Source organism: Lynx rufus, unplaced genomic scaffold (assembly GCF_022079265.1).
Source record: "Lynx rufus isolate CCGP_SWC_20201006 ecotype Redwood Valley unplaced genomic scaffold, mLynRuf1.p SCAF_10, whole genome shotgun sequence".
Taxonomy (NCBI): Eukaryota; Metazoa; Chordata; class Mammalia; order Carnivora; family Felidae; genus Lynx; species Lynx rufus.
Window position 1 is genome coordinate 427,942 of NW_025814824.1, and position 13,155 is coordinate 441,096.

General features: G+C 38.4%; 1 protein-coding gene across 3 annotated transcripts in view; it reads left to right on the plus strand.

The window, feature by feature from the left end:
* CENPP (centromere protein P) overlaps positions 1–13,155 on the plus strand; it is a 229,886-nt gene that overhangs the window by 21,955 nt on the left and 194,776 nt on the right. For all 3 annotated transcript variants that reach the window (XM_047100513.1, XM_047100518.1, XM_047100519.1), the window contains one exon: positions 10,563–10,651. In XM_047100513.1, coding sequence (XP_046956469.1) covers positions 10,563–10,651 — 89 coding nt within the window. The remainder of the gene's footprint in view (positions 1–10,562; positions 10,652–13,155) is intronic.

Consider the following 13,155-nt stretch of genomic DNA (forward strand, 5'->3'; position numbering starts at 1 on the left):
GAGGTTTTGCTTCTCGAGAAGTCTTTGCAGTCCATATCCCTGGTTGCTGCCTCTGGTCCCACCAGGCGGAGAAAAGGCTGAAGCATGTCTGGGCCCCTCATCTGATGACAGAGCTCCCACCTCACTCCCACTTCAGAGCATTCCCCCTGAAACACTGCTGAGGTAATTAAGGACATTCACGGTATGTCATTGCCAGGGCTGGTTGAGCAGGATATGGCACAGTCAGGGCATGGGTGATGAGTGGCCTTAGGGGAGGTAAACTTTTCCAGGTTGTCACCAGGCCTTAGGAACGTACAGGGTCACCAAGATGATATTTTTGTGTTGCATAACCTCAAAGATTATCTGCCAAAGACTAAAACAGAATGTGGATACAAATGGATTGGTCTCACTTGGGATGGAAAGGCTGTGCCAGGACCCCATGCTTCCTTCTCTTTTGGGTGCCCAGGAACACCTGGGTGTTATCCCATTGCAAAAGGTTGTACAGTCATGCCAACTGAATTCTCTCTCTCTCTTTTTTTAAGTAAGTTTTTAAGTTTATTTTTGAGAAAGAGCACATGAACACGAGTTGGGCAGGGGCAGAGAGGGAGGGAGAGAATCCCAAGCAGGCTCCCCACTGTCAGCACAGAGCCCAGTTCAGGGCTCAATCTAGCGGACTGTGAGATCATGACCTGAGCCAAAATCAGGAGTTGGGGGCTCAGCTGACTGAGCCATCCAGGGGCCCCTGAATTTTTTCTCTTTGGAGCTAATGTGATCCTAAATTCAGAGTAGTGATATTCCACATACTCCCTGGCATCCTGGCCTCCATTAATGGACCAGGCCTACAGTCCGTGTCAGGTTGGTGGAGTCAGGCCCCAGGTCCATCTCTGTGTCTAAGAAATCTGTAATAGCAGTGTATACACTGCCCAGGAGCGTCCTAGTAGCTTTGGGGTCATTCAGGCTGTTTCTGTTATTGTTTATACGGAGAGTAGCAAGATTGTTGGCAAAATTAGGCTCATCCTGGGAGCTTGTCCATAAGTCCAACTGAAAAGAGAAGTTTCCTCCTTAGAATTTGAGGTGAACCAGCTGCTGAGTGGAGCTGTACATTCCAGAATGGCTTGTCCCCATAGACTGTTTGGCCTGTTCATTAATGGGGCTGTGGCTTAAGAGATAAAATAGACTGCAGTTTTTTTAATTCCTTTTTGTTTTAGTTGCATTTTTTGGTCCCTTAAGCCTCTGAAGGAAAATACCAATGGTAGTTTGATCCCATTATGAGTCAGATCAAGGATGACATCACAGTTTGGAGATATTTTTTTAGGCCATGATGTGCTTCTGAAGAATGGCTGCTGCCTGACCAGAGGCATTCTCAGCATGAACCGGCACTGGGTAACTCCCTTAGTTGTTTGGCTTGCTGGTCCTGGGTGGCTGTATGAGGCAGTATAGAGAAGACTGGAGCCATGTGGGCCCTGCTGCAGTGGCCATGTTCCCGCCTTCTACTAGGCTGTGGTGGCACCAGCCCATACATAATGTCAATAATGGCATTGAGCTTTGCCATTATTAACGTAATCTGTCTTAATATTAAGCTCAGCAGTACTTTTAGCTTCATATTATGATCATCCCATAGTACCAAAGCATGATTGAAACTTTTGTGAGCATTTACTAATGACTTAAATGTGTACTGTTAGCTCACATGCTGAATCAATTGGAATTAGTTGAGCTACATATGACGGAAAACTTAATAAAGGTGGATCAAAGTACTACAAGTACTAGAAGTTTCTCTGTTGCTTAAACAAAATTGTAAGGTAAGCTTTTAAGAGCCACATGGTGGCCTTATGAGTATCAGGCTCTGCCATTAGCCTTGTGGCTTCCAAATCATGGTATGGTGATGATTTGAGCACTTCAGGTGTTGGGATGGGGAATGGGCAAACAAGGGCTTACCTTTTCTGTTGAAAGATACTTTCTAGAAGTAACATACATCATTATTACCTACATTCTGTTGGCCAGTAACCTACTGCAGGAGAGACTGGAAATTCAGTCTTTGTTATGCATGGCTGTGAGACCAGTGAAATATTGGTGTTAGAAAGGAGTACAAGTTTTGGGAACTACCAGTAGTTTCTGTCCCATATGCTTTAGGGGATGCAGGGAGGAAAAATCTAAGGAGAGGACAGCTGACATTTGGTAGACAAAGATACACAGGAACTGCTGAATTTCTAAAGAGATACAAGTTGTCATTGTTTACATTTCAGAATAGTAGGGATTTTTTTTTTTTTTAAGTTTATTTTGAGAGAGAGAGCATGCGTGTGTGCAAGTGGGGGAGGGGAAGAGAAAGAAGGAGAGAGAGAGAGAGAGAGAGAGAATCCCAAGCAGGCTCCGCACTGTCAGCGCAGAGCCCAGTGTGGGGCTCGAGCTCACGAACCGTGAGGTCATGACCTGAGCTGAAGTTGGATGCTTAACTGGCTGAGCCACCCAGGCGCCCCAAAATAGCAGGAATTTTTGAACTGCTCAATTTTACTTAATTTGTTGCAGACTCTCCCTGGTTATGTTACCAACACTGGGTTTCTCTCTGTGCCTTACCAATTTTAGGATTTTTCTTGAGGACCAGACTACTAAGTAAGATGTTGCAAGTAGTCTCAAACAACTCCCGAAAAAGGAAGATTTTAGGAATGAGTCGTATGTAGGAGAAGTAGGGAACAACAGACTATATTTCTTTGTTAAAATTCTAATGTAATGAACTGATGAGAATTTTTAAAAAAACTTTTTTTTTTTTTTTTTTAAAGGCGAAAGGTTTATGCGATCTGAAGAGAAACCAGAGTATTTTTTTTTTTCAACGTTTATTTATTTTTGGGACAGAGAGAGACAGAGCATGAACGGGGGAGGGCAGAGAGAGAGGGAGACACAGCATCGGAAACAGGCTCCAGGCTCTGAGCCATCAGCCCAGAGCCTGACGCGGGGCTCGAACTCACGGACCGCGAGATCATGACCTGGCTGAAGTCGGACGCTTAACCGACTGCGCCACCCAGGCGCCCCTAAAAAAAACTTTTTATTACTTAATGGTAAAGCCTCATATATTCTAGGCCTACTTGTGTAAGTATGCCTTTAGAGTAGTAGACCTGCTCTCATAGGAGATGTACATGTAAATTCTGATTGATGGTACCACATTGCCTTCTAAAATGGTTTTACCATTTTATGTGTTCAGATTTTTATAGTTGAGACTTGTAGGGAAGAAAATGGTGAAGACACAGCAGTCTTCTGAATTCTTAAACATTTTTTAAACAAAATTTCCACTAGAGGGAGATATTTAACCATGAGAAAATTGAAAAGTAACCTAAATAATAAAACTACTGTACTTAGTATTGTTATAATAAAATCATAGTAATAGAAGGTAAGAACCATACGTGACCTTATAAGGTCACTATGACTATTAAGCTCAATGCCCTTATTTTATAGGGAAATACCTCAAGGGAGTTTGAATGATTACCCATGTTGGCACAGCTGTTATTGTCAGCGGTGATTGGAATATACAGTTCCATTCTCCAGAGTTTCTGTCTGGTGTCATAAGAATATCAGAATTAACGTGTCCATATTCATACTCCATAAAGCATAATAAATCAGATGGGTGTCAGTTTGTAGGAAAAATGGCTAAGTAGGTTTTTGTGACTACTCTTCCTGAAACCCGATGTAATGAACAAAATGATTCCATAGTAGGGAAATTAAAAATTTATTTTTCATGTTTATTTATTTTTGAGAGAGAGAGACAGAGCCAGAGCATGAGTGGGGGAGGGGCAGAGAAAGAGGGAGACACAGAATCCAAAGCAGGCTCAAGGCTTTGAGCTGTCAGCACAGAGTCCGATGCGGGCCCAAATTCACAAACTGCGAGATCATGACCTGAGTTGAAGTCGGACGCCCAACCAACTGAGCCACCCAGGTGCCCCTAAAGTAGACTGTTACGAATACAAGTTATATGTAAGTGTCATGGTAACTACAAACCAAAACTTACAGTAGATACACAAAAGATAATGGGAAAGGGATCTAAGTGTACCATTAAAGAAAGTCAATAAGCCACAAAAAAAGAGTAGCAGAAGAAGAACAGAGGAAATATGAAACAGCCAGAAAATAACAAATGACAATAAGCACATACAAAATTAATACTTTAAATATAAAGTACCTAAATCCTCTAATCGAAACCATAGAGTGGCTGAATGGATTTAAAAAAAAAAAAAACCAAGACCCATCTATACATTGCCTACAAGAGACTCACTTCAAACATAAGGACAAACACACACTGAAAGTGTAGGGATGGATGGGAAAAGATACTCCATGTAAATGGAAACCAAAAGAAAGCTGGGGTAGCTATACTTCGGTTAGACAAAATAGACTTAAAAAATATTTATTTTTGAGAGAGAAAGAATGTGAGGGGGGGAGGGGCAGAGAGAGAGAGAGAGGAGACACAGAATCTGAGGTAGGTCTCAAACTCACAGACCATGAGATCATGAGAGAGAGAGAGAGAAGACACAGAATCTGAGGTAGGTCTCAAACTCACAGACCATGAGATCATGACCTGAGCTGAAGTGCTTAACCAACTGAGCCACCCAGACACCCCTAGACAAAATAGACTTTTAAACAAAGACTATCATTAGAGACAAAGCAGAGCATTATGTAACAACAAAGGGGTTGGTTGATACAACGTGAGAATATAACATTTATAAATATCTGTGCACCCAAAAATAGGAGCACCTAAATATATAACAAATACTAAAAGACCTAATGGGAGAAATGGACAGCAGTACAGTAATGGTAGTAGACCTTAATACCCTACATCAATGGATAGGTCATGCAGGCAGAAAATCAATAAGGAAACATGGGCTTTAAATGACAGGTTAGACCAGATGCACTTAACATATACATACAGAGCATTCCATTCACAAACAAGAAAATACAGTCTTCTCAAGTGCACATGTACCATTCTCCAGGATAGATCATGTGTTTGGCCACAAGACAAGTCTTGACAGTTTAAGAAGATTAATATCAAGCATCTTTTCTGACAACAGTTACAAGAAGAAAACTGGAAAATGCACAAACATGTGGAGATTAAATAACATGCTACTAAAATATTGACAGGTTAATGAAAAAATTAAATGAGAAATAATGAAATACCTCATGACAAAGGAAAATAAAAATATAACATACTGAAGTTCTGGGATGCAGCAAGAGCAGTTCTAAAAGGGAAGTTCATAGCTATAAATTTATACCTCAAGGAACAAGAAAAATTTCAAAAAACCTGTCTTAACACCTCAGTGAACTAGAAAACAAAAACAAATAGAGCCCAAAGTCGGAAGGAAATAACAAAGCTCAGAGCAGAAATAAGTGAAATAGAATCTGAAAAGGCAGTAGAAAAGACCAGTGAAACCAAGAGCTGTTTTCTTTGAAAGGTAAACAATTATAGGCAAACCTTTAGCTAGACTCACCAAGAAAAAAGAGAGGGAACTGAAAATCAGAAGTGAAAGAGACATTGCAGTTGATATCACAAAACTAGGAAAGATAATAAGAATACAATTGTATGCTAACCTATTGGACAACCTAAAAGACATGAATCAATTCCTAGAGACTTATACAGCCTTCCAAGACTGACCCAAGAAGAAATCTGAAGAGATTGGTTACTAGTAAATCAGTAATTGAAAACCTTCCAGCAAACAAAAATCTAGGACCAAATAGCTTCACTAGAGAATTCTACCCAACATTCAAAGAAGACTTAATACCAATCCTTCTCTAATACTTACAAAAATATAGAAGAAGAAAGAAGACCCATACATTCACTTTAGAGGCCTGTGTTACCCTGATACCAAAACCAGACGAGGACACCACAAGAAAAGAAAATTACATGCCAATATTGCCAATGAACGTAGATGCAAAAACCCTCAACAAAATATTAACAGACTAAATTCAACAATACAGTAAGAGGATTATACACCTTGATCAAGTGGGATTAAATCCAGGAGTGCAGGAGTGGTTTAACATTTGCAGCAATTACCGTGATGTATCACATTAACAAAATGAAGGATAAAAATCATATGATCATCTCAATAGATGCAGGAAAAGTATATGAGAAAATTCATCCCTTTTTTTTTTAATGTTTATTTTTTGACAGAGAGAGACAGAGCATGAGTGGGGGAGGGTCAGAGAGAGAGGGAGTCACAGATTTCGAAGCAGCTCCAGGCTCTGAGCTGTCAGCACAGAGACTGACGCGGGGCTCAAAGTCACGACCTGTGAGATCATGACCTGAACTGAAGTCAGATGCCCAACCAAGTAAGCCACCCAGGCGCCCCTCAACATCCCTTTTTTTATATTAATGCCCAAGAAATAGGTATAGAGGGAGCATACTTCAACCTAATAAAGGCAATTTATGATCATCCCACATTATACTCAATGGTGAAGAGATGAAAGAATTTCCTCTAAGATGAGGAACAGGGTTTTTACCCTTGCCACTTTTATTTAGCGTAGTATTGGAAGTCCTACCCAGAGCAATTAGGGAAAAAGAAGAAATAAAAGGCATTCACATTGGAAAGGAAGAAGTAAAACTATCACTATTTGCAGATGACATGATATTCTATATAGAAAACCCTAAACAGGGGTGCCTGGCTGCCTCAGTCAGAGGAATGTGCAACTCTTGATCTCAGGGACATGAGTTCAAGACCCATGTGGAGATTATTGCAAGCAAGCAAGCAAGTGAGAATGAACTTAAAAATAAATCTAGATAACCCTAAAGAATCCACCAAGAAGTTATTAGAACTTATAAATGAATTCAGTAAAGCTGCAAGATACAAAATCAATATACAAAAATCTGTTCTTTTTCTGTACACTAATAATGCACTATAAGAGAAATTATTTAATTACCTCAAAAAGATTGAAATACCTACAGGAGGTCAAAAACCTGGTCATTGTAAACAATAAGACATTGACAAGAGAAATTGAAGGCACAAATAAATGGATAGATATTCTGTGCTCATGGATTAGAAGAGTTAATATTTTTTAAATGTCCACAGTACTGAAAGGAATCTACAGATTCAACTACAATCCCTATCAAAAGTCCTACGGCAGGTTTCACAGAAATAGAAAATAGAATTCTAAAATATGTATGGAACCGCCAAAGATCCCTAATAGACAGTTGACTTTTACGAAAGGAAAAAACCTGGAGGCATCATGATTCCTGACTTCAAGTTGTATTACAAAAGCTATAGTAATTAAAACAATATGGTATTGGCATATAAAGATTAATGGAACTGAATTGAGAACCTGGAACTAAACCCACACATATGTGGTAAATTAATTTATGATAGTCAAGAATATACAATGGGGAAAGGACTGTCTGTTCACTAAATGGTGTTCAGAAACGTGGGGAGCCACATGTAAAAGAATGAAACTGAACCTCTGTCTTACACCATACACAAAAAATTAACCCAAAATGGACTAAATGCTTGAATGTAAGACCAGAAACCATAAGTATCCTAGAAGAAAACATAGGCAGTAAACTCCTTGACATGTCCCAGTGTTGATTTTTTTGTTTGATACCAAAAAGCAAAAACAACAAAAGCAAAAATCAAGAAGTGTGACTACATAAAACTAAAAAATTTCCCTATAGCAAAGGAAACCATCAGCAGAATGAAAAGTTAACCCTTGGAATAGGAGAAGATATTTCCAAATCCTATATCTGATGGGGTTCATCTCCAGTATATATAAAGACCTGCTATAACTCAATTGCAAAATAACCAAACAATTTGGTTTAAAAATGGGCAGAGGATCTGAATGGACATTTTTTCAAAAAGACATACAGATTGCCAAACAGGTATATGAAAAAAATCAGAGAATAGAAATTAAAACCACAATGAAATATCACCTAACCCCTATTAGGATGGCTATTATAAAAAAGACAAGAAATAAGTATTGTGGAGGAAGGGGAACTCTTGTGTATTATTGACTATTGGTAGAAATGTAAATTTGTACAGTCATTATAGAAAAGAGTATGGAATTCCTTCAAAAATTAAAAACAGAATTACCACATGATCCAGCAATTCCACTTCTGGGTATTTATCTGAAGGAAACAAAAACACTAAAAAAGACATCTGGGGTGCCTGGGTGGCTCAGTCTGTTAAGCATACAACTCTTGATATAAATAAATAAGGAGGGGCCTGTAAATCATAGGCTTTATAGTGAGGTAAGGTTTATTTGCCTTTCCTAATGGGTGAAAGGCCAAAATCCAACACACACCCACACACATTCAAGCAAAAGACAAGATGTGCCTCTGAGGTTTTTTAAAAAATTTAAAACCAGTCAAATGAGATAATAATTCACATATCAAATAATTCATCCATTTAAAATATACAGTAAATTTTAGTATATTCAGAGTTGTACAACCATCACCACATCAATTTTAGAACATTTTTATCACCTCAAAAGGAAACCCCTTACTTTTTATCATCCCTCAGTCCCTCTTCTTCTGCCCAGACCTACACAACAGCTCATCTGTTTTCTATCTTTATGGGTTTGTGTATTTTGGACAGTTTGTTGAAATGGAATCATGTAATATGTGATCTTTTTGACTGGCTCCTTTCACTCAAGATAGTATTTTCAAGGTTTGTGCATATAGCAGGTATCATTACTTCATTTCCTTTTTTTGATTGAATATATTCCATTGTATGAATATATCAAATTTAGTTACTCATTTATTAGGTGATGGGCATTTGGGCTATTTTCACCTTTTTACTACTGTTAATGTTACTGTAAACATTCGTGTGTAAGCTTATAAGTAGGCATATGTTTTCATTTTTCTTAGGTGTATGTCTAACAATAGAATTGTTGGGTCAAATGGAATGACCAGGTGATGACTAATGATGCTGGCCATTATTTCATGTGCTTTCTGCCCATTTGTATGTCTTTGAAGAAATATCTGTTGAGATCCTTTGCTCCTAACAATTCCCACTGTATCCTCAGGCAGCTAAAAAACTAAACAGAGATTATAAGCCCTCAATATCCATTTCTCCAGCAGCTCAAAATACAGAGACACATCAGATAGTGCCTAGATAAATGGGGAAGTGTCAAGAAGTAACCACTCACTGTTTTCTTAGGAAATATTAGAAATTATTAGATCTACTCCTGTGAACACATAGTAGTCCCAGAATAGAGCACAAATATGGTGCCATGTTTTATTATCTTCATTTAGGACATGTGCAAACGTACTGTCATGAGAGGAATTAATAAGAAAATGGGGATAAGTTCACTTTGAAAGAATTAGTCCAGGAAATAAATACAAGAACACACTATATAAAACCTGCTCTATCAAATGAAGCATTTATAGAAAATTGAGTAAGAGGAAAGAGAACTGAGAGAAAGAAAGTGATTATAGTGCTGAGAACTATATTTGAAGTAACCAGGAGGTAAATATGGATGGCACTCTTGAGGAAAATCACCTGTAAGAGCAAGTGAAAAGAACAATCTGGAAGACCACAAATGGTCAATATATGCTTTTTGCAAAAACAAGTGAAAGACAAATGATAGGCAACTATATAATAGAGCAAAATTTACTAGAGTAAAGGAGAAAACCCGAGTTTACAGATCAAAATATGTTTTTGTAATAGGTAGCCATAAGTCTTTGTTTTCATTTCTTACTGTTTTAGGATAGATTCTTGAAGTCATACTGCTGGTATAGAGAATATGTGTATTGAAAAAAATTTTTTTGAACATTTATTCATTTTTGAGAGACAGTGTGTGAGTGGGGGAGGGGCAGAGAGAGAGGGAGACAAAGAATCTGAAGCAGGCTCCAGGTCCTGAGCTGTTAGCATAGAGCCCGATGCAGGGCTCGAACTCACAGACCATGAGATCATGACCTGAGCTGAAGTTAGTCACCCAACTGACTGAGCCACCCAGGTGCCCCGAGAATATGTGTATTTTAAAGTATGTACTGTCAAAATGATTTCATAGGTAAAAGTATTATCTCATTGGTTTAATTTACATTTGTCTTTTTACTAGTGAGAGTGAATACTTTTTTCCATGTTAATTGTCTAATATATTTCAGTTTTTAATTCATGTCTTTCACATTTTTCTTTTCAGTTTTCATTTCTCCTTGTCATATTTATTGTAAAAATTTTTTGCCAGGTTATTCTTTCACTTTTAGTTATAAAGTCATTTTTTAATATAAATATTTTGAGTTTCTGGCACGCCTGGGTGGCTTGGTTGAGCGTCTGAGTTCGCCTCTTTGAGTTCGGCTCAGGTCATGATCTCACAGTCATGTGATCGAGCCCCCTGTGGAGCCCACTTAGGATTCTCTCCCTCTCTCTCTCTCTGCCTCTCCCCCATCCATGTGCTCGCTTTCTCTCTCTCTCTCTCTCTCTCTCTCTCTCAGAAATAAAGTTTAAAAAATATCAAGTTTTTTGTGTGATTATATTTGCTTTTTTTTTCCTGTTGTGGCTTTTTAAAATTACCTTTTCCTATTGCTTGGTGGTATTTCATTTTGTATTTTTTAAAATAATTTTTGTCTCTTTATTTTATTTAAATGTTTACTGTGATCTGATGTATAAACTTTTTTTAAATTTTAGAATAAGGAGAGTTTATCTTCTGTTATTACTGACCTCAACATAATAATGGAGCCCACCGAATATTCAGAATTAAGTGAATTTGTGTCTAGGTAAGATATTACAAGTTTTTATTTTTTTTAGGGGTTGTTTTCACTCTACAGTTTTAAGTTTACTCTCTCTCTTTTTTTTTTAACTATGTGCTAGGCTTTAAAATGTGAGGAAGAACAGATACAATCTTTGATACTCATGGAGGTTATAGCCTATTGGTGAACTCCTAAGTTAATTATGGAAATAAATCTAAAATTGTGGTTGCGCTCAGTGCTACAGAGGAGAGTTACTTAATGCCTGTTGAAGCATACATCAGGAATTTGACTTTTAAGAAGAACATGGAATCATTTCCTGAAAATTGAGCTGACATCTGAATAATGTGTAGGTGTAACCTAACAAAGAGGTCCTAGACAGAGTAGTTGTACATAGGCACTATGCAAAGAGGAAGCATGCCGTCTGTGAGCAACTGACAAGAGCAGGGTGTGAGCCGGAGAGTGTGTTCTGAGATGAGGCTGTCAAGTACGTAAGGTCCACACTGCATGGAGTTTGGTACGAGGAGTTTGATCATCGTCCGGAGACCAGCATAAAGCTACTAAAGCAGAGCCTGGAGAGTGTGTGACATCCTAGAAAGAACTATTGTGGATGCCACAGGGAGAAGGGATTGACAGCGGATAGTAGTAGGTACAGCTTGGTCAGTGATTAGCCTATGAAAATGCCGAAGACATTTGTAGGTTGGACTAGCATAATGGTAGCTGAGGTAGAGTGCTGGATGGGTTTGGACTTGGGGAATATTTAGGAAGCACAATTATTGGCCGAATGGGAGGGATCAGGAGTCCTTGATGGTGATTGCATTTGTTGAGATAGAGAAAGTTGGAAGAGAATCATGGTAGGTGAGGTTGTGACTTCAGGTTGGACATGTTGAGTATCTGTGAAGCACAGCAGTAAAAACGGGAAGTAGGCAGCTCGGAAGAGTTGGAGGCAGGAGATAGAGCCCTAGAGTTTTCTGCCAGTGGATAGAAGTTAAAGCCTTGAACTTCAGGAGATTGGAGGAGGGACTAGAAGTGGACCTTGTGGTGGAGAGAGGGTCCTACCTAGACAGAGATTGGACGGGGAACAACTGTGTGGGAGGGAGACCAGAAATATATTGTTGACCACTGACAACTGGGGTGGCCGCTCTTCTCCGACATCATTGAAGATGTTCTTTAGTCTCTTCTGGATCACGTGGGTCCTGACAAGAAGTCTGCTGTAAGGGTTAATTTGGGGGCTGGGGCTGCCTTCAAACCTGTCTCTTAATTTTGTTTTTCCCCAGTTTGACAGTATTATTTCTAAGGTGTGTTAGTGTGAAAATTCCCATCCACATCTTTTCAAATCTTCTGTTTTCTGTGCTTCTCTTGCAGTGCTAATTGCACATGTATTAAGCCATTTGGTATATCACCTCAGGGATTGGGTGCTTCTGTGTCTTTTACTCTTTGTTTTTTCTTTGGATTTTAGTTTGGGTAATTTCTGTTATCCTATCTTCAAGTTCACAGATTCTTTCCTCAGCTGAAGTCCCACCTACCAGTGAGCCCTTTGAAGGAATTCTTCACTTCTAATGCCATGTTTTTTTACCTCTGGCATTTTCAATTTGACCCTTAATTTTTCTGTCTACTGAAAGTCCCCATTTGTTAATGCATTTGTACAACTTTTTCCATTAGATCTTTTAATTTATTAATTATGGCTATTTTTAGTGTTTTACTTTGGAAGTTTTCATATATATGTAAAAATAATAGAATAATTAACCTGCAGCTACACATTAGGCATCAACAATTATTGATATTTTGCTAATCTTATTTCATCTGTTACACATATTTTTAAAGTTTTAATTTTGAAATAATTGTAATTCACAGAAAATTGTAAAAAACAAAACAAAACCAGTATCCAAGGAGATTCTACATACCCTTCATTCAGCCTCTGACAATGATAACATGTTACAGAGTATACTCTTCACATCCAGAAAATTGACATTAGTAAAATTCACAGAGCTTTTTCAGATTTTATCGGTTTTACAATCACTTGTTTGTTCTATGCAATTTTATCACCTCTTGTAGCTTCATGAAACCACTACCTTCAAGATTCAAGACTCTTTCATATATCTTTGTACTAGCTGTTTTTTCCCTCTTTTTTTATTGTAATACATATACCATAAAACTTACCTTCTTAATCCTTTTTAAGTGTTCAGTTATAGTATTAAATACATACATGACGTATTTAACTTAGGTGCACCGCCATCTATCTTTTTTTTTTTTTTTTTTGATGTTTACTTTTGAGAGGGAGAGAGAGACAGCGTGCAAGTGGGGGAGGGACAGAGAGAGGAAGACATAGAATCCAAAGCAGGCTCCAGGCTCCAAGCTGTCAGCACAGAGCCCACTCAGAGCCCAGCATGGGACTCGAACTCACAAACTGCGAGATCGTGACCTGAGCTGAAATCAAGAGTCGGAAGCTCAACCTACCTACCCCCAGGCGCCCCACCACCATCTATGTCATGACACTTTTCATGTTTTAAAACTGAAACTCTTTGTGCATTAAA